The sequence below is a fragment of the Pleurodeles waltl genome, chromosome 1_1, assembly GCF_031143425.1.
Source record: "Pleurodeles waltl isolate 20211129_DDA chromosome 1_1, aPleWal1.hap1.20221129, whole genome shotgun sequence".
Classification (NCBI taxonomy): Eukaryota; Metazoa; Chordata; class Amphibia; order Caudata; family Salamandridae; genus Pleurodeles; species Pleurodeles waltl.
This window is the reverse complement of record NC_090436.1, coordinates 204243064-204269573: the sequence shown is the minus strand read 5'-3', so window position 1 is coordinate 204269573 and position 26510 is coordinate 204243064. Positions and strand designations below refer to the sequence as shown.

The 26510-nt window shown below is 45.1% G+C and overlaps 1 protein-coding gene across 2 annotated transcripts in view; it reads right to left on the bottom strand.

The window, feature by feature from the left end:
• DNAJC21 (DnaJ heat shock protein family (Hsp40) member C21) overlaps positions 1-26510 on the bottom strand; it is a 191935-nt gene that overhangs the window by 124993 nt on the left and 40432 nt on the right. For both annotated transcript variants that reach the window (XM_069220760.1, XM_069220748.1), the window contains exons 6-8: positions 14505-14668; positions 13122-13212; positions 4217-4378 (exon numbers count right to left, since the gene is read on the bottom strand). In XM_069220760.1, the coding sequence (XP_069076861.1) occupies positions 4217-4378; positions 13122-13212; positions 14505-14668 (417 nt within the window). The remainder of the gene's footprint in view (positions 1-4216; positions 4379-13121; positions 13213-14504; positions 14669-26510) is intronic.

Genomic DNA, 26510 nt, shown 5'->3' with positions numbered 1-26510 from the left:
ACCACAAATGGCTACATCACCCCAGGTATGAAACACCTCAACTTCCAACTCCAAACAGAGAGCAAAACCACCATCCATGGAACCATTCGCCTACCCTCCTCCTGGACCATGTACAGCCTTTTGCAACTTCATCACCCCCTTGCCACGGACTTCAAAAAACACATTTTCCTCAGGGACCTCAACTTCCATCTAGATGAGAACAATGACATCAACACTACCAATCTACTCAACAGCACATACAACATCTGACTCGCCCAACTTGCCCACAACCTCACGCACACCGCAGGCCACACACTAGACCCCATTTTCACCTCCAGCGACCACATCAGGCACAGCCATACCACAGAGCTCACCTGGACTGACCACTCCATCATCTACTTCCAAATCATCTGCTCATGAACCTCCGTCTTGAGTCTGCCCTGCGTCCCCCTACCGCAGATGGAGCAAAGTCTCAAAGGACACATGGATCAACGCCCTCGACACCACCCACCTCATCCCCTCCAACAACCTAGACCAGAATGTCATAAACTTCAACAAATAGATCACCAACTGCAAAGGCAGTCGCTTCTTTCTGCAACAACAGCCACAGAAGGTCCACCAAGCATGCTAGCTGGCACATTGAAGACCTCAGAACCGCTAAACGACACTGTAAACAACTTGAAAGGAGATAGTGTACTAATAAGGACACGACGGACAAGACCGCCTTCAAGACCGCCCTCAACCTCTACCACAGACAGTTACCTCCACACAGGAACTCTGCAACAACCTTGCAAACTTCTTCCACAACAAGACTGTCAACATCTACAGAAACTTCAAACCCCAGCCCAAGGCCAACTTCTTCAAGCAACACAACGACCCTGCTACCACCACAGACCTCTGACTAACTGAATGGAGCCAGCTCACTCTACAGGGCACCATCTCCATCATGAACTGAGTCCACTCAGGGGTCCCCAACCGACTCTTGCCCTTCTCACAACTTCAACCTATCAGCCACATGCTCATCATCTTGTCTAACACCTCAACTGCCACAGCCACCTTTCCCCGAGGGCAGGAAACACGCAGAAGTCAACCCCCTACTAAAGAAACCATCAGCACAACCCAGCAAACTGAAAACTACCAACCAATCTCCCCATTTCCATTCCCAGCCAAATTGTTAGAAAAAGCCATCAACCAACAACTCTCCTCACATCTGGAACAGAACCTCCTACTCTACTTTTCCCAATACAGATTGCGCAGCAACCACAGCCCTCACTGCAGGTACTGATGAGATCCGAGCACTATTCAACCGAGGAGAGACTCCAGCTCTGATCTCCTCCTATACCTCTCAGCAGCCTTCAACAGGGTCTCCCACCACACACTCCTCACAAGGCTGCACAACATAGGCATCCAAGGAGCCACCTTCAGATGGATCGCCTCTTTCCTCATCAGAAGAACACCAAAAGTCTGCCATTCCACCTTCACTTCCGAACCCAAGGAAATCATCTGTGGAGTACCCCAAGGACCCTTGCTCAGCCCCACTCTCTTCAACACTTATATGACACCTCTGGGCCAGCATCACCAAAACTCACAGGCTCAACAACATAGCCTATGCCGACACACAATTCATCCTCTCCCTCTCCGAAGACACTACCAACACCACGACCAACTTCCACGTTGCCAACTGGATGAAGCTAAACACGGACAAGACAGAGGTCTGAGTTTCGGGAACAAAAGCTCCCCATGGGACACATCCCGGTTCCCTCAGAACTCTGACCTATTCCTACTCCCACTGACCATGCTAGGAGCCTAGGCATCATTCTGGACAACAAGCAAACCAGGACAACTCGGGTCAACTCAGTCCCCTCCACCTGCTTCTTCATTCTCTGCATGCTTTGCAAGATATTCAAATAGCAAGGCCAAAGCTACAGGTGCATCATCACCCAGGCCCTCATCTCCAGCCAACTAGACTATGGCAATGCTCTCTACGCATGGATAGCTCGCCACCTCGGACTACAAACCATACAGAAAGCTGCAATCAGACTTGTCCTGGATCTGCTTAGATGAACTCACATAACCCCCCTACCTTCTGTCTCCCTATGTAGAAAAGACAATCGTTCAAGCTCCTGACCCATGCATACATGGCCCTACACAATTGCGCAACTGTCTACTTCAACCACTGCCTGGACTTCCATCAGCCCACTAGATACTTTCACTCTGCGTCCCTTTCTCTAACACTCACCCCGTGCATTCGACATAGCAGATGCAGAGGTTGCTCCTTTTCCTAACTAGCTGCAAAGATATGGAACAAGAAACCCTTACATCTATGGACCTTCCCATCTCTTCCAGAGTTCTGAAAGTCCCTGAAGACCTGGCTATTCGGCTAATCAACAGGACCCTGCCAGCACCTGGATACCCTCATGAGTGACAAGTAGCGATCTACAAATCTACTGATTGAAAATGAAGTTGCTATTTGCTTCAAAATGTGATACATATGAAATGTGTTTTATTTCACATCCAAGTGAACTCCAAACAGAAGTGGTCTGCCGTGAAAATCACCTGAATGTATGAGGCCGCCAGTTATCCTCCCTTCTCTGAGGCTGAGCTATGCCAAAATCATGTAGTGAATTTTAAGGAAGTGGGACCTGTTATATCATGCCCATCAACTTGCAGAGGGTGAACCTCCATACAAGAGAGGGAGAGTAAAAAGCTCTATATGTCCGGAAGATTACTTGTGACTGTCTGGCAAGAAAGACATTAGGAAGTCCCCCACTACCCCCACCGATTACATCTATGTCCGATATGTCCCTTACCCACATTATGCACTGTAACGTTTGTTGGAATAGTAGCACATAGATTATAGCAGAGGTCAGTTGCCAAAACAAAAGACTGCTGCAAAAATATTGAGGATATGACTAGCGGGGTTTATAGTCACAGCAATATAGAATAAGCCACAAGAGCTGAAGTAAGTAGAAGGGGGTGAAAAACATAGCAACAGAAGAGGAAAAAAATGAAAGTAAACACATGAAAAACAGGGCCAGCACCCAGCGTATGACATCACTGAGTGAGAGAGCGACAGGTTCCAACCACATAATAGGTTACAGAAAAGTAAACTAGCAATAGAATGAAACATACAAGAATGAGGATGACCACAAAACTCTCAAAGCCCTTGAAGCACTTTCTTGTCTCACTATTACTTTACTCACTACTGGGTGAAAGTGTACCACATGTTAAGAATGGTGAAGTGAGCTCTCTACACAAATATGCAATATCACAGGCCTATAGAACACGGGTTCAGAGCGGTCATCCATCAAAACAAAGCTATAAGAGAAGTGGTAACAGTATTTGTGTCTCCTTGACAATGAAGACTACTGGGACGCATGCTGATATCCAGGGAAGGTGGCCATCAGTGCAGTTACATTAGGTACAACTTAAAATACTTCACAAAGGCTATTTTACGAGGGAGGGCAGCTAATGATAAATGTCTGAAGGGTTGTGGCCAGGGAGGATTTGACCTTAGGCCGATAGTTTCCCACACTGGGCATCTGAGAAGCCCAAACCCTACGTAAGTACACATTAGTGCAGTGCAACGTGGCTTTAGTTGTGGCCAGAAGACACACTGTAAAAATTTAGAGAAGCCATGGTGTTCTGAGGTTGGAGCAGTGGACAGCAAACACCGACTGGTGAATGCAGGGCTAGAGGGTGCCCACAAAAATGTTAACAGATATGGGGCTTGTGGTGGGAACTTAATGATACAGGATAATATGCTTTGCCGGCTGTGATGCCTCTTGAGACTATCTGGTTTATTAATACTGAGACCAACAAACGTTCCGTGTGTCTAAACACTGTCAAACTGTAGGTTACAAGATGGTTGTTATTACATATACAGTTGATGAAAACGTAAAAGATGCTATTCAAAAAAGACAGGGAGAAGTAAAGTATCAGGAAATAAAGGTAGCCTGGTAGTACAAGACAAAGAAAGACATTGTGCGCACGGTCATTATAAATTATCAAAAAACAAACAAAAAAAAGAAGATTTATCAATACTGGGATAACAGGAAATCAGTACTTCAATGGTAGAAAAAGAAAAACAAAACAATCCCCCAACTTCACATGATTAATTATTTCACTAGGCAATCATTGCATGTTTATCAATAGATCAGTCTGAATTACACTACAAACTTAAACCTTAAAATGGGACATTCATGATTAGACAAAATAATACGTTAGAGTAAAGTACTTTTGTTTGGGCATCTCCTCCAGATCATCTTCCAAATCTTCTGTATTCTCTCCATTTCCATTGCTCTGAGGTGTGGAAAACTTCTGCTCCTCTTCCAGAAGTTGTTGCCGTAACAAGGATACCATCTCTCGATGTTTCTTGGACTTTTCATGGTTCTTCATGCTGAAAGGTTTGTCAAGAATTTATCAAAAGAAAATACTGATTTAATATATTTCAGAAATAAGACAGATATACCCACTGTTTGCACAAAAGCATAGAATACAGTTTCAGTTAAATACACTTCAAGCTTAGTAATTTACATGCACTTGGTTCTCCATTGCAGAATTCTTCATTTAAGCCTCAAGTGCAATAATCATACCCTTGGATTGGATCCCTGTTACACTGAAATCTCGTGAGAGAGAGTTTGTTATTAAATTAAATTTGATAGTCGGAAGAAGCTAAATCTATTTATAGACTAGACAAACAGAATGAAATAAAAATCCATCTAATTGCATCCTGTTAAACTTACTTGACTCTGGTGGTAATATTTTGGCAAAAGTGATCCTTTCTAGACTGAGTCATGGATTACCAGTAAAGGAAATCCTCTACCCCAACCAAAAGGGCTCCAAGTCAACCACATCCATGAAGGCTCACTAATTTACACAGTACTGGCTAAAATATAAGGTCCTCTTGAGTGGTGGGATTTGTGGACTTTATGTCTGTTTTGACCTAGAAGATAGATCACTCCTGTCTAAGGCGGCAAGGCATGAGCACTGATTAACTGGTCTTAGTCATGGATGTGTATGTTGTATGCACTCGCAAACAGATAACTAAGAAATAGTGATGATCAAAACCCACAAGGGACTAATGCAAGGACCTTCACTGGCACTAATGCTTATTGTGTTTGTTGCAGACAAGTGAAAATGTCTGCACATGTTGGATGTGTATCCTTCAAAAATTAAAATCCTGCAATACGCATATGATGTGGGTTTGCCTGACAAAGCACAAAACGCTTACAGCATCAAAGTAATGATTTATTAGAGTATGTCAAGATAAATAATTTACAGAAAACTATGAATGCACAGATAACCAAGGTGATCACATTTCAAGTAAACAACTGGACCACGTGTGCTTAAAGATTGCATGAGTGTTAAAAAAACATACAAAAATGTAATGCAATATATAGGGCATATTGTTAAAATCAATATTAAGAGTTTAAGGAGGCAAAAAGTGGTCCAGATTCCACTATATGGTGCCAAAGTGTGTGTGTGTGGCGGGGGGAAGAGAGGGCGAAGGGAGAATTGCAACTCCATCAAAGTCTTTCAGGATTCAAGGCTATGGTCTTCTGTGATATACTGGGGTTACTGCAGGGCATCCTGGCCATAATATTTATAGTAAAATACGCACGCTTACAATTACTTAGAAAGTTGAAGCAAGCTACATTCACAGTACAGAAACCAAAGGAAAATCGCAATGATTTTGCAGAACTAGCAGCTCGTGAGCAGGGCACTAGTGCCTGAAAAATAAAGGGAGTGGCCACTGAAAGCTTTGCCAGCCTTTTAGCTAAATATGAACTGGATCAAAATGCAAACACAAAGTATGAATTTGTAAAGGCTTAAGAGGCCAATAGAGGGACGAAGTGGCTTAGTCAATAGTACATTGGTGGATAGGGTGGTTTTACAACCCTTTCATAACAATTTGACAATAGTAGGTAGAATTCAGATGCAAGCCATACGATGTGGCCATGTAGAGGTGTCTGAAGATAACAGAATATAAAATAAACATAAATAAATAACAAACAGATGCAATTGTGGTAATAATATGATATTAGATTTAATCCATACAGTGTAACTGCAACTGTGTAAAATGGACTAAACCCCTCAGGCCGGGTTTTGAACAAAGGCACACAAATTGCTCTGTTCTAACTCTAGAGTAGAGATTAGCAATCTTATAATTCGATTTTTAGATAAATGTGCGCAGAGAGGAGAAAGAAGTATTAAAAATGTTTACAATTCATCATCTTATGCCTAACATTTAGCTTGTAGAGGACGATCACAATTAACTGTTTTTGTAGTCTATCTTACATAAGGACAGTGTCCTGAAAATATGCACTTTATTATGTTGTTTGTATATTGTGTTATATTTGGAAATGATCGTACTTAATCCATACAAAAAGCATTGAGACATTTTGTTATTCATTGATTGACTTTCCCAAATATGCAGAGTATCTTCCACTTCAAAACATAAGAGGCAACAGAGGACATTCACTTATTTTCCTTCCAAATGTCCATGCAGTGTTAAAGCAATTCTAGATGACTACAAAACCTGAGGAGCCATGAACCCTAGCTCAGCAGTGATAGGTAAGGATGGAGACTTCCAATTTAAAGGCTCATCATTTGCCACAACAACCTCCAGTGAGGTATCCACAACATTTGCAGTGGAAATGATACTACCACAAAAATCTATTGAAAGTCTAAGCCTTTGAGATATTTACCATCTTTCCAGCTATAATATGACACTAAAATGCTGATGTATGCTTGAAGACAGCTGGTATTATGCCCTCAAGACCGTTCTGATTTTTCCAATCTTAGCATTTTGATCTGTTCATTGTATGACATAAGTACTTATTTCTGAATATTAAGTTTCTGATTATTGTCTAGTTATCTGCTTTTATGGCCACTTTGCTACTCAAAATAAAGCTCTATCAATTATATAAATAGAAGGTTCAGTTATATGAAAGTACTGTGACGTTAGCCCTATGTTGTTTAGATCCAGCTAAATTAGGGGCACTCCCTTTTATTTCAGAAGGCTACGATTAGCTTTAGGTTTTAAGCATGGCTTAGAATTCTAGCTTTATGGATCCATGTATTTATGTCATGTTTTATGGGACAGCTTTTTGTGATCTATGTTGTTATCCTTACAACTACAGGTTTTTATTATACAGGAGAGTTTAGCTACTTGATTTGATCCTTGAAGCATTTTCTTACTTGCACTTTATAAATAATCAAAACTATGTATAATTATTGGAAGTAGGGACACGTACACATACCTACATTTTAGACCGATTTAAGCTCCTGTTAAAATGATCTGGGATCCCACGACGGGTGTGAACATTCAGTGTTTAAGCAGGCTGGTGTTGCTACTGGATGCATTTGTGAGGAATGTGAGTATTTTTGTGCACCAGGCAGGGATGACGTTGGAGCACATAAAAAAGTCTATTTCATTGCTACAGCCTTTTGATGGCTTCTACTCTTTGTGCTGTGCTTCAGCACAAACATCTTCTTTCTGCTTTTTTTTTTTATTTTTAACAATGTGTGGTAATACCAGCATTGTCTATAGAATCTCTTTCCAAGCCTTGAAGCATTTCCACAAGGCACCAAACACAGAGAATAAACATTAACAGACACAAGCTCTTGGCAGTTATCCAGAACTCCTTAAAAACTCCTATAATACACATTAAGTACTAGGTTTCTTTCAATGAATCAACTGTGCAATCAGCAACACAATAACATTTCCTGTTTCCTTAACATGTCCCAGAGATATACATGGCAGTGCTACAACCCTCTAGCTCAAGATTAGTTAAATACCAGACACACAGTGACCCATCACCACACACATGGTATGCCCTAGTTCAGAATAGTTCTGTTTCTATTTGTAGATCCTTTATAAAGTTAAACCTAAACAACCCTTCTCTCCAAAGAGATCCCACCTCTCTGAATAACCTTAACTGCAACCTCCCTGACCTGTGAGATCTTTCACCGTTGCCACCCACATTAAGAGCAACAGGTCCACTGCATGACTTGCACAAATCAGTCCAAGAGAGTCATACTACTGGGTACCATGCCTCCTTCTTCAACAAACACAGGGATCACCTACTTCTCTGGCTTGCATTTCAATGTATGGCAGTAGTCACACAAGTATGCACAGAGCGTTGTCATCATAAATGCATGTGAAATGGTACATAACTGGTGGACCTCTATGTAGTGCTTGTAAATGTTTAAACAAAAAAAACTAATTATACCAAGACTGATCTCTTGTTTTTCACCAACAATCTAGAGACTTGATCCAATACACTCATACAATAATGTACAGCATATTCCTGTGTATATAAACATTTATAATTTGGTTTAAATGTACGTCTCTAGATATGTGTATATCTTTGCACAAATATATATAATAATGGTTAATATATAGATACTCTGTGACTGCTTAAATTTTTTTATATATTATGGTTAAATATATATTATTTTAAGATTAACATGTACATAGATCACTGCATAGTTTTCAAATAAGTTATTTGAATAGATGCTTATGGATCTCTGTTTTATTTATCTATCACAAAATGTATAGTATTATAACTATTCTTTTAAAAGTGCTTCACCATTTAAATTACAAGGAAAATATAAAAAGTAACTAAATATATATTAGATATACAATTCACAAATTAGCTTAAAGTACAGCAACACTTGGAGGTCTCAGTTTACAATAAACTACTTTAAATCTTGATATATTCTCTTCCTTATAGATGTATACCCTCTCTCTATGTACTTATTTATGTAGCTTTATATTTATTACTTTACTCCTACCGTAGAAAAAGAAAAAAATAACGTTTTGACTCTATCCAATGCACTTCTCTATGTCTTATCCTATACCTCTCTCAATATATTCTCTACTTCCACTGATTCATCCCAAACCTCATTCTACTACTATGATCTCCAAAATAAAGCTTTCTAGACTCTTCCCTCCTTCAAAATCTAATTTTATTACTATGATCTCCCAAACAACCCTTTCTAAATTCTTCCCTCCTCCATCTCTCCTTTTACTCATCCTAAACCTCAGCTTATTACTATTGTAGGAAGTTGGCTCTGTATGTGCTATTTCAAAGTAAGGAATAGCATGCACAGAGTCCAAGGGTTCCCCTTAGAGGTAAAATAGTGGTAAAAATAGATAATACTAATGCTCTATTTTGTGGTAGTGTGGTCGAGCAGTAGGCTTATCCAAGGAGTAGTGTTAAGCATTTGTTGTACATACACATAGACAATAAATGAGGTACACACACTCAGAGACAAATCCAGCCAATAGGTTTTTGTATAGAAAAATATATTTTCTTAGTTTATTTTAAGAACCACAGGTTCAAATTCTACATGTAATATCTCATTCGAAAGGTATTGCAGGTAAGTACTTTAGGAACTTTAAATCATAAAAATTGCCTGTATACTTTTCAAGTTATTGACAAATAGCTGTTTTAAAAGTGGACACTTAGTGCAATTTTCACAGTTCCTGGGGGAGGTAAGTTTTTGTTAGTTTTACCAGGTAAGTAAGACACTTACAGGGTTCAGTTCCTGGTCCAAGGTAGCCCACCGTTGGGGGTTCAGAGCAACCCCAAAGTCACCACACCAGCAGCTCAGGGCCGGTCAGGTGCAGAGTTCAAAGTGGTGCCCAAAACACATAGGCTAGAATGGAGAGAAGGGGGTGCCCCGGTTCCGGTCTGCTTGCAGGTAAGTACCCGCGTCTTCGGAGGGCAGACCAGGGGGGTTTTGTAGGGCACCGGGGGGGACACAAGCCCACACAGAAATTTCACCCTCAGCAGCGCGGGGGCGGCCGGGTGCAGTGTAGAAACAGGCGTCGGGTTCGCAATGTTAGTCTATGAGAGATCTCGGGATCTCTTCAGCGCTGCAGGCAGGCAAGGGGGGGGTTCCTCGGGGAAACCTCCACTTGGGCAAGGGAGAGGGACTCCTGGGGGTCACTTCTCCAGTGAAAGTCCGGTCCTTCAGGTCCTGGGGGCTGCGGGTGCAGGGTCTCTCCCAGGCGTCGGGACTTTGGATTCAAAGAGTCGCGGTCAGGGGAAGCCTCGGGATTCCCTCTGCAGGCGGCGCTGTGGGGGCTCAGGGGGGACAGGTTTTGGTACTCACAGTATCAGAATAGTCCTGGGGTCCCTCCTGAGGTGTTGGATCTCCACCAGCCGAGTCGGGGTCGCCGGGTGCAGTGTTGCAAGTCTCACGCTTCTTGCGGGGAGCTTGCAGGGTTCTTTCAAAGCTGCTGGAAACAAAGTTGCAGCCTTTCTTGGAGCAGGTCCGCTGTCCTCGGGAGTTTCTTGTCTTTTCGAAGCAGGGGCAGTCCTCAGAGGATGTCGAGGTCGCTGGTCCCTTTGGAAGGCGTCGCTGGAGCAGGATCTTTGGAAGGCAGGAGACAGGCCGGTGAGTTTCTGGAGCCAAGGCAGTTGTCGTCTTCTGGTCTTCCTCTGCAGGGGTTTTCAGCTAGGCAGTCCTTCTTCTTGTAGTTGCAGGAATCTAATTTTCTAGGGTTCAGGGTAGCCCTTAAATACTAAACTTAAGGGCGTGTTTAGGTCTGGGGGGTTAGTAGCCAATGGCTACTAGCCCTGAGGGTGGGTACACCCTCTTTGTGCCTCCTCCCAAGGGGAGGGGGTCACAATCCTAACCCTATTGGGGGAATCCTCCATCTGCAAGATGGAGGATTTCTAAAAGTTAGAGTCACTTCAGCTCAGGACACCTTAGGGGCTGTCCTGACTGGCCAGTGACTCCTCCTTGTTGCTTTCTTTGTTCCCTCCAGCCTTGCCGCCAAAAGTGGGGGCCGTGGCCGGAGGGGGCGGGCAACTCCACTAAGCTGGAGTGCCCTGCTGGGCTGTGACAAAGGGGTGAGCCTTTGAGGCTCACCGCCAGGTGTCACAGCTCCTGCCTGGGGGAGGTGTTAGCATCTCCACCCAGTGCAGGCTTTGTTACTGGCCTCAGAGTGACAAAGGCACTCTCCCCATGGGGCCAGCAACATGTCTCTGGTGTGGCAGGCTGCTGGAACTAGTCAGCCTACACAGACAGTCGGTTAAGTTTCAGGGGGCACCTCTAAGGTGCCCTCTGGGGTGTATTTTGCAATAAAATGTACACTGGCATCAGTGTGCATTTATTGTGCTGAGAAGTTTGATACCAAACTTCCCAGTTTTCAGTGTAGCCATTATGGTGCTGTGGAGTTCGTGTTTGACAGACTCCCAGACCATATACTCTTATGGCTACCCTGCACTTACAATGTCTAAGGTTTTGTTTAGACACTGTAGGGGTACCATGCTCATGCACTGGTACCCTCACCTATGGTATAGTGCACCCTGCCTTAGGGCTGTAAGGCCTGCTAGAGGGGTGTCTTACCTATACTGCATAGGCAGTGAGAGGCTGGCATGGCACCCTGAGGGGAGTGCCATGTCGACTTACTCGTTTTGTCCTCACTAGCACACACAAGCTGGCAAGCAGTGTGTCTGTGCTGAGTGAGAGGTCTCCAGGGTGGCATAAGACATGCTGCAGCCCTTAGAGACCTTCCTTGGCATCAGGGCCCTTGGTACTAAAAGTACCAGTTACAAGGGACTTATCTGGATGCCAGGGTCTGCCAATTGTGGATACAAAAGTACAGGTTAGGGAAAGAACACTGGTGCTGGGGCCTGGTTAGCAGGCCTCAGCACACTTTCAATTGTAAACATAGCATCAGCAAAGGCAAAAAGTCAGGGGGCAACCATGCCAAGGAGGCATTTCCTTACAACTATGATCTCTCACATAACACTTTGAGACTCTTCCTTCTTCTATCCCTCCATTATCCTATTCAATCCAGCTAACAGACACCACTCAAGTGAACTCATATGTCCCTATACTAATACACCACTATTCCTTTTTGGGTTACGAAGTAGCATGCTACTTGTCAAAAAGTGCTTTGGAGCCTCATCAGGGGTAGTAAGTGCTATATAAATACAATTACAGTTTATCAGAAAGGCATCATTCCATCAGTGCCTAACTTGAACCAGGGGTTGCCGTGGGGGCAACCATCTCTCAGTTTTGGGGACTGGTACTTATTTTTCCTCATTATACATTTCCCAAGAGGAAACGAGGGAAAAACACACAAGGAAAAGGAGGAAGAGAAAGACAGAAGAAAGTCAAGCAAGAGAAAGTAGGGAATGGCAAGACTGAGCTACAGGGGCACGGAGTGTCTGGCAGTGGATTAAAGAGGCCAGAGGTGGATTCAGTAATTCGCAGCCTTGGCATTTGGCATGCTGACATGTTATAGCACTGGTAGCAAACTTCCGAGCAGCGCTCTGGGCACCGCCAGTCATTATTTTACAAAGTAAGCACAGAATGAAAACAAACGTCTCAAATACCTTTAAAGAAAAACCTCTGAGAGGTAATTGTTGTATTTAGACTGTTCATCTGATTGTGGTCTAATAATGGCATTCTCATGTGAAATATACTCAGGCTGCATGTCACTGATGAGATGCAAGAAGGCTGAAGCAGGTCTGGCGTTGCTGGAATTCCAATTCAGGATGGACAGTTACAGGAGCATCTACATTTGACTACTACCATTTAGTAATACTAAATTAAGCAAAACAAACACGGACAACACGAATAGGTCTGACTTTATAGCATGTAATCACAGACAGTCACAAATGCTGATCATCACTCAAAATACATGGCCCGTTGTCTTTGTCCTTGCTAGGAAAACATAGGAAACAATATTACTTTCTGTAAATGAAAGTGATAAACAGTGAGATGACTGAGTGTACTTTGTAACATAGTCCCTCATACTTATTAACGGAAGTACTTCCTGAAAGATGGAATGACACACCAAATAACATGAGGTGTGATAGTGATACTTTTATAAGTAGCGCGTAATCCCACTCTATGCACATTGTAAGGAATTTGTAACAATAAGTCTTGCAGATAGAAGCGCTGCTAAGCCAAACCTAAACGCTGCAGCCCAGAGTAACTACCAGTGGCTGAGGTTATTTCAAGCATTCCATCTATCACATTATGTGTTAATAGAGGGGAACTGTTTGCAATTTTTTTTAAGGGTTTGAAATCCTAACAAACAAAACAGACGTCAAAAGCATTGAAACTGCAATTTTCTTCAGCAGACACAGGAAATATAATATACTCACGCTTTATCTGTTTTGACTGTTTTATCACAAGCTGGGCAGTATAAATCATCATAGAAGTCAATATCGTCTTCCACTTCATTACTTGCTTTGTCTATAAAGACAAAGAACTGATGATGAGAAACACATTTTACCATTGGGACTAATTTGCTTTCTTCTAAAGCTTAATAAATCGCTCACAAATGAACACAGACAAGGAACACTACTTGAAAAGGAGCCATAACTCAGTTAGTGAGACCCTTAAATACTGTATCGACAGAATAAAAAACACACAGTTATGCATGAAGCAAGATTCCTGAAAATTACATTAAATCTACAGGTTTACAGCTTTTTATTTGCTTGTGTAAGCACCATGGGCAGAGTCACAAAAGCATGTAAGCGCACATAAGTACTCCAATAGTGCTCTCTTAAGTGCACTTACATGCCTTTATTAATTGGCCGCAAAACATCTAGAATGGGACTAAAAGAGGAATAAAATAGATATATTTGCATACATTTTGTGAAAACTGAAAGTACTGTGATTTCTGCACTGTTGCAGATGGGTAGATGGACGTTTGGGGCCTATTCAGAAAGGCAAGTAAGAGTATATAAAAGAGTACTATCATACTCATAAATGCATTTGCTAGTCAAGTCCTTTTAATTTTTTTTTTGTTTTTTTTTTTTTTAACTACACAGGTACTAAATTGCACATGTAAGAAAACTACCAATATAGTACTCCATTCAAAAGGGATGGCGATTTGCATGAATTGCAACAAACAGCATGTTGTGTATTTTCCACCCAAGTCAAAATACAGAAACTATAATACAATATCTCGTGGAACTCACTGACTACAGTTTAAAGACAATTATGCACAGGATGATGAACAAAGTGACAGTGAAAAGTAACCATTAATGAAAATGAAACCTCAAACCTCGTTCTACTTATTTCCGAATTCCAATTTAACACGCTGTGGTTTCATTTCACCTTGTATTTTCTAGAGTCCAGCGAGTTTGTCCCCAGAGCTCACCTGTCTAGTATTTACAGCTCAGGAAAGAGAGGAGGAGAGAAGAAAAAAACTGGGAAATTAAGAGGCACAGTAGCGGGAAATGGGTGAGGCACAAAGACAGTGAGATGGGTAGTACAAGGAAGCAAAGAAGGAAGACAAATGGGACACAGGGTCATAAAGTAGATGAAGGGGCAAAGGGAGGCAGAGCAGGCTCTTAATAAGACCATTAAAAAGGACAGAATCAATACACTCCCTGTCATCCATCACTAACATTGCTAAAAGTATGCTTGCAAAGCATTCAGCTGTTTCTCGACAATTACTTGGTTTCATGAATGTGGCTGACCAAACAATGCAGATTCTTAATGTGACAGTGCAATTTACAAACAGAACTCAGACTCACCATCATCTTCTGCCATGCCTGCTTCTTCTGGCTGCACTTCTAGTTCATCTCCATAGTCCGACCCGTCACCAAATTCCTTTTCATATTGGGCCTCCATTTGCTGCAACTCCCTCTCCAAATCAGACATTTTAGCCCAGCTCTGTTCCTTGTATTGTTCTGCAAGCCTTTATAGCAAGTAAAATTAAACTGTGATAAATAAAAGTATGCACATAAAAATGTGCATCATAAATTCTGTACTAAACACATTAAACATAGGGTGTCTTTTGTTTAAATTAACTGAAAATAATAAAGTTCCGATTGTTTTGTATACTATTCAAAAGAAAAGCAAATGTTGCGCAGTTAGGGTTTCTAAATTCTTCATGGCATTTGGTGAACAGAAAAACACGCCCCTTTATAACAAGCATTGACAATGCTAATAGTTCTGGCTTAAAAGGAATGTTGTAAGGTAATGTGAAGCATTGCAAGGAAAGAGCATGGAATTATTATGAATTTCTGTGTAGAATAATATTGGTGTAGGTTAAAAGGTCAGGTGACTGTTGCACTGTCACGCCAGACCTAACTTCCATGTAGATTGATGACTGTCATCCTCTCATCCCTGCTAGAAAAAAACCATCATCACTTATCTAGTTATCTAAGGCACTTTATTAGCATTTCAAAGTCATGCCCGTGTCCCTGAAAGTCCAAGCTTAGGCAGGTGGGTAAATATACAAAATAAACACAGATGTGTGGAGGGTAAGTGTAGGAAGTTGGCTCTGTATGTGCTATTTCAAAGTAAGGAATAGCATGCACAGAGTCCAAGGGTTCCCCTTAGAGGTAAAATAGTGGTAAAAATAGATAATACTAATGCTCTATTTTGTGGTAGTGTGGTCGAGCAGTAGGCTTATCCAAGGAGTAGTGTTAAGCATTTGTTGTACATACACATAGACAATAAATGAGGTACACACACTCAGAGACAAATCCAGCCAATAGGTTTTTGTATAGAAAAATATCTTTTCTTAGTTTATTTTAAGAACCACAGGTTCAAATTCTACATGTAATATCTCATTCGAAAGGTATTGCAGGTAAGTACTTTAGGAACTTCAAATCATCAAAATTTCATGTATACTTTTCAAGTTATTCACAAATAGCTGTTTTAAAAGTGGACACTTAGTGCAATTTTCACAGTTCCTAGGGGAGGTAAGTATTTGTTAGGTTAACCAGGTAAGTAAGACACTTACAGGGCTTAGTTCTTGGTCCAAGGTAGCCCACCGTTGGGGGTTCAGAGCAACCCCAAAGTCACCACACCAGCAGCTCAGGGCCGGTCAGGTGCAGAGTTCAAAGTGGTGCCCAAAACGCATAGGCTAGAATGGAGAGAAGGGGGTGCCCCGGTTCCGGTCTGCTTGCAGGTAAGTACCCGCGTCTTCGGAGGGCAGACCAGGGGGGTTTTGTAGGGCACCGGGGGGGACACAAGCCCACACAGAAATTTCACCCTCAGCGGCGCGGGGGCGGCCGGGTGCAGTGTAGAAACAAGCGTCGGGTTCGCAATGTTAGTCTATGAGAGATCTCGGGATCTCTTCAGCGCTGCAGGCAGGCAAGGGGGGGGGTTCCTCGGGGAAACCTCCACTTGGGCAAGGGAGAGGGACTCCTGGGGGTCACTTCTCCAGTGAAAGTCCGGTCCTTCAGGTCCTGGGGGCTGCGGGTGCAGGGTCTTTCCCAGGCGTCGGGACTTTAGGTTCAAAGAGTCGCGGTCAGGGGAAGCCTCGGGATTCCCTCTGCAGGCGGCGCTGTGGGGGCTCAGGGGGGACAGGTTTTGGTACTCACAGTATCAGAGTAGTCCTGGGGTCCCTCCTGAGGTGTTGGATCGCCACCAGCCGAGTCGGGGTCGCCGGGTGCAGTGTTGCAAGTCTCACGCTTCTTGCGGGGAGCTTGCAGGGGTCTTTAAAGTTGCTGGAAACAAAGTTGCAGCTTTTCTTGGAGCAGGTCCGCTGTCCTCGGGAGTTTCTTGTCTTTTCGAAGCAGGGGCAGTCCTCAGAGGATGTCGAGGTCGCTAGTCCCTTTGGAAGGCGTCGCTGGAGCAGGATCTTTGGAAGGCAGGAGACAGGCCGGTGAGTTTCTGGAGCCAAGGCAGTTGTCGTCTTCTGGTCTTCCGCTGCAGGGGTTTTCAGCTGGGCAGTCCTTCTTCTTGTAGTTGCAGGAATCTCCTTTTCTAGGGTTCAGGGTAGCCCTTAAATACTAAATTTAAGGGCGTGTTTAGGTCTGGGGGGTTAGTAGCCAATGGCTACTAGCCCTGAGGGTGGGTACACCCTCTTTGTGCCTCCTCCCAAGGGGAGGGGGTCACAATCCTAACCCTATTGGGGGAATCCTCCATCTGCAAGATGGAGGATTTCTAAAAGTTAGAGTCACTTCAGCTCAGGACACCTTAGGGGCTGTCCTGACTGGCCAGTGACTCCTCCTTGTTTTTCTCATTATCTTCTCCGGCCTTGCCGCCAAAAGTGGGGCCTGGCCGGAGGGGGCGGGCAACTCCACTAGCTGGAGTGTCCTGCTGGGTTGGCACAAAGGAGGTGAGCCTTTGAGGCTCACCGCCAGGTGTGACAATTCCTGCCTGGGGGAGGTGTTAGCATCTCCACCCAGTGCAGGCTTTGTTACTGGCCTCAGAGTGACAAAGGCACTCTCCCCATGGGGCCAGCAACATGTCTCGGTTTGTGGCAGGCTGCTAAAACTAGTCAGCCTACACAGATAGTCGGTTAAGTTTCAGGGGGCACCTCTAAGGTGCCCTCTGTGGTGTATTTTACAATAAAATGTACACTGGCATCAGTGTGCATTTATTGTGCTGAGAAGTTTGATACCAAACTTCCCAGTTTTCAGTGTAGCCATTATGGTGCTGTGGAGTTCGTGTTTGACAGACTCCCAGACCATATACTCTTATGGCTACCCTGCACTTACAATGTCTAAGGTTTTGTTTAGACACTGTAGGGGTACCATGCTCATGCACTGGTACCCTCACCTATGGTATAGTGCACCCTGCCTTAGGGCTGTAAGGCCTGCTAGAGGGGTGTCTTACCTATACTGCATAGGCAGTGAGAGGCTGGCATGGCACCCTGAAGGGAGTGCCATGTCGACTTACTCGTTTTGTCCTCACTAGCACACACAAGCTGGCAAGCAGTGTGTCTGTGCTGAGTGAGAGGTCTCCAGGGTGGCATAAGACATGCTGCAGCCCTTAGAGACCTTCCTTGGCATCAGGGCCCTTGGTACTAGAAGTACCAGTTACAAGGGACTTATCTGGATGCCAGGGTCTGCCAATTGTGGATACAAAAGTACAGGTTAGGGAAAGAACACTGGTGCTGGGGCCTGGTTAGCAGGCCTCAGCACACTTTCAATTGTAAACATAGCATCAGCAAAGGCAAAAAGTCAGGGGGCAACCATGCCAAGGAGGCATTTCCTTACACAACCCCCCCCCCAAACGAAAGAGGATGAGACTAACCTTTCCCAAGAGAGTCTTCATTTTCTAAGTGGAAGAACCTGGAAAGGCCATCTGCATTGGCATGGGCAGTCCCAGGTCTGTGTTCCACTATAAAGTCCATTCCCTGTAGGGAGATGGACCACCTCAACAGTTTAGGATTTTCACCTTTCATTTGCATCAGCCATTTGAGAGGTCTGTGGTCAGTTTGAACTAGGAAGTGAGTCCCAAAGAGGTATGGTCTCAGCTTCTTCAGGGACCAAACCACAGCAAAGGCCTCCCTCTCAATGGCACTCCAACGCTGCTCCCTGGGGAGTAACCTCCTGCTAATGAAAGCAACAGGCTGGTCAGGGCCATCATCATTTGTTTGGGACAAAACTGCCCCTATCCCATGTTCAGAGGCATCAGTCTGCACAATGAACTGCTTAGAATAATCTGGAGCTTTTAGAACTGGTGCTGAGCACATTGCTTGTTTCAGGGTGTCAAAGGCCTGTTGGCATTCCACAGTCCAGTTCACTTTCTTGGGCATTTTCTTGGAGGTGAGTTCAGTGAGGGCTGTCACAATGGATCCATATCCCTTCACAAACCTCCTGTAGTACCCAGTCAAGCCAAGGAATGCCCTGACTTGAGTCTGGGTTTTTGGAGCTACCCAGTCCAGAATAGTCTGGATCTTGGGTTAGAGTGGCTGAACTTGGCCTCCACCTACAAGGTGTCCCAAGTAAACCACAGTTCCCTGCCCTATCTGGCATTTGGATGCCTTGATAGAGAGGCCTGCAGATTGCAGAGCCTTCAAAACCTTCTTCAGGTGGACCAGGTGATCCTGCCAGGTGGAGCTAAAGACAGCAATATCATCAAGATAAGCTGTGCTAAAGGACTCCAAGCCAGCAAGGACTTGATTCACCAACCTTTGGAAGGTGGCAGGGGCATTCTTTAAACCAAAGGGCATAACAGTAAACTGATAATGCCCATCAGGTGTGGAGAATGCTGTTTTCTCTTTTGCTCCAGGTGCCATTTTTATTTGCCAGTACCCTGCGGTCAAGTCAAAGGTACTTAAGAATTTGGCAGCACCTAATTTGTCTATGAGCTCATCAGCTCTTGGAATTGGATGAGCATCTGTCTTGGTGACAGAATTGAGCCCTCTGTAGTCCACACAAAACCTCATCTCTTTCTTTCCATCTTTGGTGTGAGGTTTGGGGACTAAGACCACTGGGCTAGCCCAGGGGCTGTCAGAGCGCTCAATTACTCCCAATTCCAGCATCTTGTGGACTTCCACCTTGATGCTTTCCTTAACATGGTCAGATTGTCTAAAGATTTTGTTCTTGACAGGCATGCTGTCTCCTGTGTCCACATCATGGGTACACAGGTGTGTCTGACCAGGGGTTAAGGAGAAGAGTTCAGGAAACTGTTGTAGGACTCTCCTACAATCAGCTTGCTGTTGGCCAGAGAGGGTGTCTGAGTAGATCACTCCATCTACTGTGCCATCTTTTGGGTCTGATGACAGAAGATCAGGGAGAGGTTCACTCTCTGCCTCCTGATCCTCATCTGTTACCATCAACAGATTCACATCAGCCCTGTCATGGAAGAGTTTAAGGCGGTTTACATGGATCACCCTCTTGGGGCTCCTGCTTGTGCCCAGGTCCACCAGGTAGGTGACCTGACTCTTCCTCTCTAGCACTGGGTAAGGGCCACTCCATTTGTCCTGGAGTGCCCTGGGAGCCACAGGCTCCAGAACCCAGACTTTCTGCCCTGGTTGGAACTCAACCAGTGCAGCCTTTTGGTCATACCAAAACTTCTGGAGCTGTTGGCTGGCCTCAAGGTTTTTGGTTGCCTTTTCCATGTACTCTGCCATTCTAGAGCGAAGGCCAAGTACATAGTCCACTATGTCCTGTTTAGGCTCATGGAGAGGTCTCTCCCAGCCTTCTTTAACAAGGGCAAGTGGTCCCCTTACAGGATGACCAAACAGAAGTTCAAAGGGTGAGAATCCTACTCCCTTCTGTGGCACCTCTCTGTAAGCGAAAAGCAGACATGGCAAGAGGACATCCCATCTCCTTTTGAGTTTTTCTGGGAGCCCCATGATCATGCCTTTTAATGTCTTGTTGAACCTCTCAACCAAGCCATTAGTTTGTGGATGGTATGGTGTAGTGAATTTATAAGTCACTCCACACTCATTCCACATGTGCTTTAGGTATGCTGACATGAAGTTGGTACCTCTGTCAGACACCACCTCCTTAGGGAAACCCACTCTGGTAAAGATACCAATGAGGGCCTTGGCTACTGCAGGGGCAGTAGTCGACCTAAGGGGAATAGCTTCAGGATACCTGGTAGCATGATCCACTACTACCAGGGTATACATATTTCCTGAGGCTGTGGGAGGTTCTAGTGGACCAACTATGTCCACACCCACTCTTTCAAAGGGAACCCCCACCACTGGAAGTGGAATGAGGGGGGCCTTTGGATGCCCACCTGTCTTACCACTGGCTTGACAGGTGGGGCAGGAGAGGCAAAACTCCTTAACCATGTTGGACATATTGGGCCAGTAGAAGTGGTTGACTAACCTCTCCCACGTCTTGGTTTGTCCCAAATGTCCAGCAAGGGGAATGTCATGGGCCAATGTTAGGATGAACTTCCTGAACAGCTGAGGCACTACCACTCTCCTAGTGGCACCAGGTTTGGGGTCTCTGGCCTCAGTGTACAGGAGTCCATCTTCCCAATAGACCCTATGTGTTCCATTTTTCTTGCCTTTGGACTCTTCAGCAGCTTGCTGCCTAAGGCCTTCAAGAGAGGGACAGGTTTCTTGTCCCTTACACAGCTCCGCCCTTGAGGGTCCCCCTGGGCCTAAGAGCTCAACCTGATAAGGTTCCAGCTCCAAAGGCTCAGTTCCCTCAGAGGGCAGAACTTCTTCCTGAGAAGAGAGGTTCCCTTTCTTTTGCTGTGTTGCAGTTGGTTTCCCAACTGACTTTCCTGTTCTCTTGGTAGGCTGGGCCATTTTTCCAGACTCCAGCTCTACTTTTTCACCCTGTGCCTTGCACTGTGCTCTTGTTTTCACACACACCAGTTCAGGGATACCCAGCATTGCTGCATGGGTTTTTAGTTCTACCTCAGCCCATGCTGAGGACTCCAGGTCATTTCCAAGCAGACAGTCCACTGGGATATTTGAGGAGACCACCACCTGTTTCAGGCCATTGACCCCTCCCCATTCTAAAGTAACCATTGCCATGGGATGTACTTTTCTCTGATTGTCAGCGTTGGTGACTGTGTAAGTTTTTCCAGTCAGGTATTGGCCAGGGGAAACCAGTTTCTCTGTCACCATGGTGACACTGGCACCTGTATCCCTCAGGCCCTCTATTCTAGTCCCATTAATTAAGAGTTGCTGTCTGTATTTTTGCATGTTAGGCGGCCAGACAGCTAGTGTGGCTAAATCCACCCCACCCTCAGAAACTAGAGTAGCTTCAGTGTGGACCCTGATTTGCTCTGGGCACACTGTTGATCCCACTTGGAGACTAGCCATACCAGTGTTACCTGGATGGGAGTTTGGAGTGGAACCTTTCTTGGGACAGGCCTTGTCTCCAGTTTGGTGTCCATGCTGTTTACAGCTATGACACCAGGCCTTTTTGGGATCAAAGTTTTTACCCTTGTACCCATTGTTTTGTGAAGAGGCTCTGGGCCCACCCTCCTGTGCAGGTTTTTGGGGGCCTGTAGAAGACTCTTTACTATTTTTAGTTTTGGTTGTCTCATCACCCTTCCCCTGGGGAGTCTTTGTGACCCCTTTCTTTTGGTCACCCCCTGTTGAAGTCTTGGACACCCTTGTCTTGACCCAATGGTCCGCCTTCTTTCCCAATTCTTGGGGAGAAATTGGTCCTAGGTCTACCAGATGCTGATGCAGTTTATCATTGAAACAATTACTTAACAGGTGTTCTTTCACAAATAAATTGTACAGCCCATCATAATTACTTACACCACTGCCTTGAATCCAACCATCTAGTGTTTTCACTGAGTAGTCAACAAAGTCAACCCAGGTCTGGCTCGAGGATTTTTGAGCCCCCCTGAACCTAATCCTGTACTCCTCAGTGGAGAATCCAAAGCCCTCAATCAGGGTACCCTTCATGAGGTCATAAGATTCTGCATCTTTTCCAGAGAGTGTGAGGAGTCTATCCCTACACTTTCCAGTGAACATTTCCCAAAGGAGAGCACCCCAGTGAGACCTGTTCACTTTTCTGGTTACACAAGCCCTCTCAAAAGCTGTGAACCATTTGGTGATGTCATCACCATCTTCATATTTAGTTACAATCCCTTTAGGGATTTTCAACATGTCAGGAGAATCTCTGACCCTATTTATGTTGCTGCCACCATTGATGGGTCCTAGGCCCATCTCTTGTCTTTCCCTTTCTATGGCTAGGAGCTGTCTCTCTAAAGCCAATCTTTTGGCCATCCTGGCTAACAGGAGGTCATCTTCACTGAGAGCATCCTCAGTGATTTCAGAAATGTGGGACCCTCCTGTGAGGGACTCACCATTTCTGACTAACACAGTTGGAGACAGGACTTGAGGGGTCCTGTTCTCCCTATTTAGGACTGGAGGAGGGACATTGGCCTCCAAGTCACTAATTTCTTCCTCTGTGATGTCATCATCAGAGGGGTTGGCTTTTTCAAACTCTGCCAACAGCTCCTGGAGCTGAATTTTGGTAGGTCTGGAGCCAATGGTTATTTTTTTGATATTACAGAGAGACCTTAGCTCCCTCATCTTAAGATGGAGGTAAGGTGTGGTGTCGAGTTCCACCACATTCATCTCTGTATCAGACATTATTTTGCTAAAAGTTGGAAGACTTTTTAAAGAATCTAAAACTGTTTCTAGAATCTAATTTCAAACTTTTAAACTCTAAAAGACAATGCTAAACAGGGACTTAACACACAAGGCCCTAGCAGGACTTTTAAGAATTTAGAAAAATTTCAAATTGCAAAAATGAATTTCTAATGACAATTTTGGAATTTGTCGTGTGATCAGGTATTGGCTGAGTAGTCCAGCAAATGCAAAGTCTTGTATCCCACCGCTGATCCACCAATGTAGGAAGTTGGCTCTGTATGTGCTATTTCAAAGTAAGGAATAGCATGCACAGAGTCCAAGGGTTCCCCTTAGAGGTAAAATAGTGGTAAAAATAGATAATACTAATGCTCTATTTTGTGGTAGTGTGGTCGAGCAGTAGGCTTATCCAAGGAGTAGTGTTAAGCATTTGTTGTACATACACATAGACAATAAATGAGGTACACACACTCAGAGACAAATCCAGCCAATAGGTTTTTGTATAGAAAAATATCTTTTCTTAGTTTATTTTAAGAACCACAGGTTCAAATTCTACATGTAATATCTCATTCGAAAGGTATTGCATGTAAGTACTTTAGGAACTTCAAATCATCAAAATTGCATGTATACTTTTCAAGTTATTCACAAATAGCTGTTTTAAAAGTGGACACAGTGCAATTTTCACAGTTCCTAGGGGAGGTAAGTATTTGTTAGGTTAACCAGGTAAGTAAGACACTTACAGGGCTTAGTTCTTGGTCCAAGGTAGCCCACCGTTGGGGGTTCAGAGCAACCCCAAAGTCACCACACCAGCTGCTCAGGGCCGGTCAGGTGCAGAGTTCAAAGTGGTGCCCAAAACGCATAGGCTAGAATGGAGAGAAGGGGGTGCCCCGGTTCCGGTCTGCTTGCAGGTAAGTACCCGCGTCTTCGGAGGGCAGACCAGGGGGGTTTTGTAGGGCACCGGGGGGGACACAAGCCCACACAGAAATTTCACCCTCAGCGGCGCGGGGGCGGCCGGGTGCAGTGTAGAAACAAGCGTCGGGTTCGCAATGTTAGTCTATGAGAGATCTCGGGATCTCTTCAGCGCTGCAGGCAGGCAAGGGGGGGGTTCCTCGGGGAAACCTCCACTTGGGCAAGGGAGAGGGACTCCTGGGGGTCACTTCTCCAGTGAAAGTCCGGTCCTTCAGGTCCTGGGGGCTGCGGGTGCAGGGTCTTTCCCAGGCGTCGGGACTTTAGGTTCAAAGAGTCGCGGTCAGGGGAAGCCTCGGGATTCCCTCTGCAGGCGGCGCTGTGGGGGCTCAGGGGGGACAGGTTTTGGTACTCACAGTATCAGAGTAGTCCTGGGGTCCCTCCTGAGGTGTTGGATCGCCACCAGCCGAGTCGGGGTCGCCGGGTGCAGTGTTGCAAGTCTCACGCTTCTTGCGGGGAGCTTGCAGGGGTCTTTAAAGTTGCTGGAAACAAAGTTGCAGCTTTTCTTGGAGCAGGTCCGCTGTCCTCGGGAGTTTCTTGTCTTTTCGAAGCAGGGGCAGTCCTCAGAGGATGTCGAGGTCGCTGGTCCCTTTGGAAGGCGTCGCTGGAGCAGGATCTTTGGAAGGCAGGAGACAGGCTGGTGAGTTTCTGGAGCCAAGGCAGTTGTCGTCTTCTGGTCTTCCGCTGCAGGGGTTTTCAGCTGGGCAGTCCTTCTTCTTGTAGTTGCAGGAATCTCCTTTTCTAGGGTTCAGGGTAGCCCTTAAATACTAAATTTAAGGGCGTGTTTAGGTCTGGGGGGTTAGTAGCCAATGGCTACTAGCCCTGAGGGTGGGTACACCCTCTTTGTGCCTCCTCCCAAGGGGAGGGGGTCACAATCCTAACCCTATTGGGGGAATCCTCCATCTGCAAGATGGAGGATTTCTAAAAGTTAGAGTCACTTCAGCTCAGGACACCTTAGGGGCTGTCCTGACTGGCCAGTGACTCCTCCTTGTTTTTCTCATTATCTTCTCCGGCCTTGCCGCCAAAAGTGGGGCCTGGCCGGAGGGGGCGGGCAACTCCACTAGCTGGAGTGTCCTGCTGGGTTGGCACAAAGGAGGTGAGCCTTTGAGGCTCACCGCCAGGTGTGACAATTCCTGCCTGGGGGAGGTGTTAGCATCTCCACCCAGTGCAGGCTTTGTTACTGGCCTCAGAGTGACAAAGGCACTCTCCCCATGGGGCCAGCAACATGTCTCGGTTTGTGGCAGGCTGCTAAAACTAGTCAGCCTACACAGATAGTCGGTTAAGTTTCAGGGGGCACCTCTAAGGTGCCCTCTGTGGTGTATTTTACAATAAAATGTACACTGGCATCAGTGTGCATTTATTGTGCTGAGAAGTTTGATACCAAACTTCCCAGTTTTCAGTGTAGCCATTATGGTGCTGTGGAGTTCGTGTTTGACAGACTCCCAGACCATATACTCTTATGGCTACCCTGCACTTACAATGTCTAAGGTTTTGTTTAGACACTGTAGGGGTACCATGCTCATGCACTGGTACCCTCACCTATGGTATAGTGCACCCTGCCTTAGGGCTGTAAGGCCTGCTAGAGGGGTGTCTTACCTATACTGCATAGGCAGTGAGAGGCTGGCATGGCACCCTGAGGGGAGTGCCATGTCGACTTACTCGTTTTGTCCTCACTAGCACACACAAGCTGGCAAGCAGTGTGTCTGTGCTGAGTGAGAGGTCTCCAGGGTGGCATAAGACATGCTGCAGCCCTTAGAGACCTTCCTTGGCATCAGGGCCCTTGGTACTAGAAGTACCAGTTACAAGGGACTTATCTGGATGCCAGGGTCTGCCAATTGTGGATACAAAAGTACAGGTTAGGGAAAGAACACTGGTGCTGGGGCCTGGTTAGCAGGCCTCAGCACACTTTCAATTGTAAACATAGCATCAGCAAAGGCAAAAAGTCAGGGGGCAACCATGCCAAGGAGGCATTTCCTTACAGTAAGTGCTTTTTTTGTGGAAGAACACAACTTCTGCCTAATCAAAACATGTACTCCTGGATCCCAACATGTGGATGGCGCCTAAGTCCCTCTCTAGGGATGCTTACATAATTGTGTGGCAACAGCTGCACTGTCAAGACGGACCGTAAAAAGGCACATTGTGCCAGCTAGCTACCCTGGAATTAGACAGAATCAGACTGCAAAATCATCGTAAACTTGTTGAGCTTGCTGAATCCCCCCTTCACCACAAGACAGTGAAAAGACTAATCAGCATAATGTAGCCAATTTAAGATATCACTCAAAGAATAAGCGTAAATGGACAGGAAACAGATTGCAGTCTGAGACTCACTTGGCTGACAATGGCAACTGACAGAGAAAGATAAGATGAGAGAAATGTCCAGTGGCCGTCACAGGCGCTTTACTAACTGAATGTGCACTAAGCTGACTGCCCCGGGGAGAGGTTCGACTACAGGTGACTGGAGCACTGGGAATGGAATGCATGTAGAGAATCACTCATGGGAAGTTTGCTATGGATAGATTCAAAGGCTAATGTCTGAGCTTCGGACCATACTGCTCTGTCTGCCATACTGTGGCATAGTGCATTAACTGTAGGACTAATTCTACTATATCCCAGCTGCAACAGCAATCTTAGAAGGGTCATACAAACATAAGCATGAACCAAAACCCTGAAGGTGCTACAATCAGACACATGAATAAGGGATATGGGCTTCAACTTAATCTAGTGAGCAAAAGATAAAAGAGAAACTAGTATGACCTCCAACCTAGGGGATGAACAAATAGTCTCTTGAAAAGCCTTAAGGAGATATATG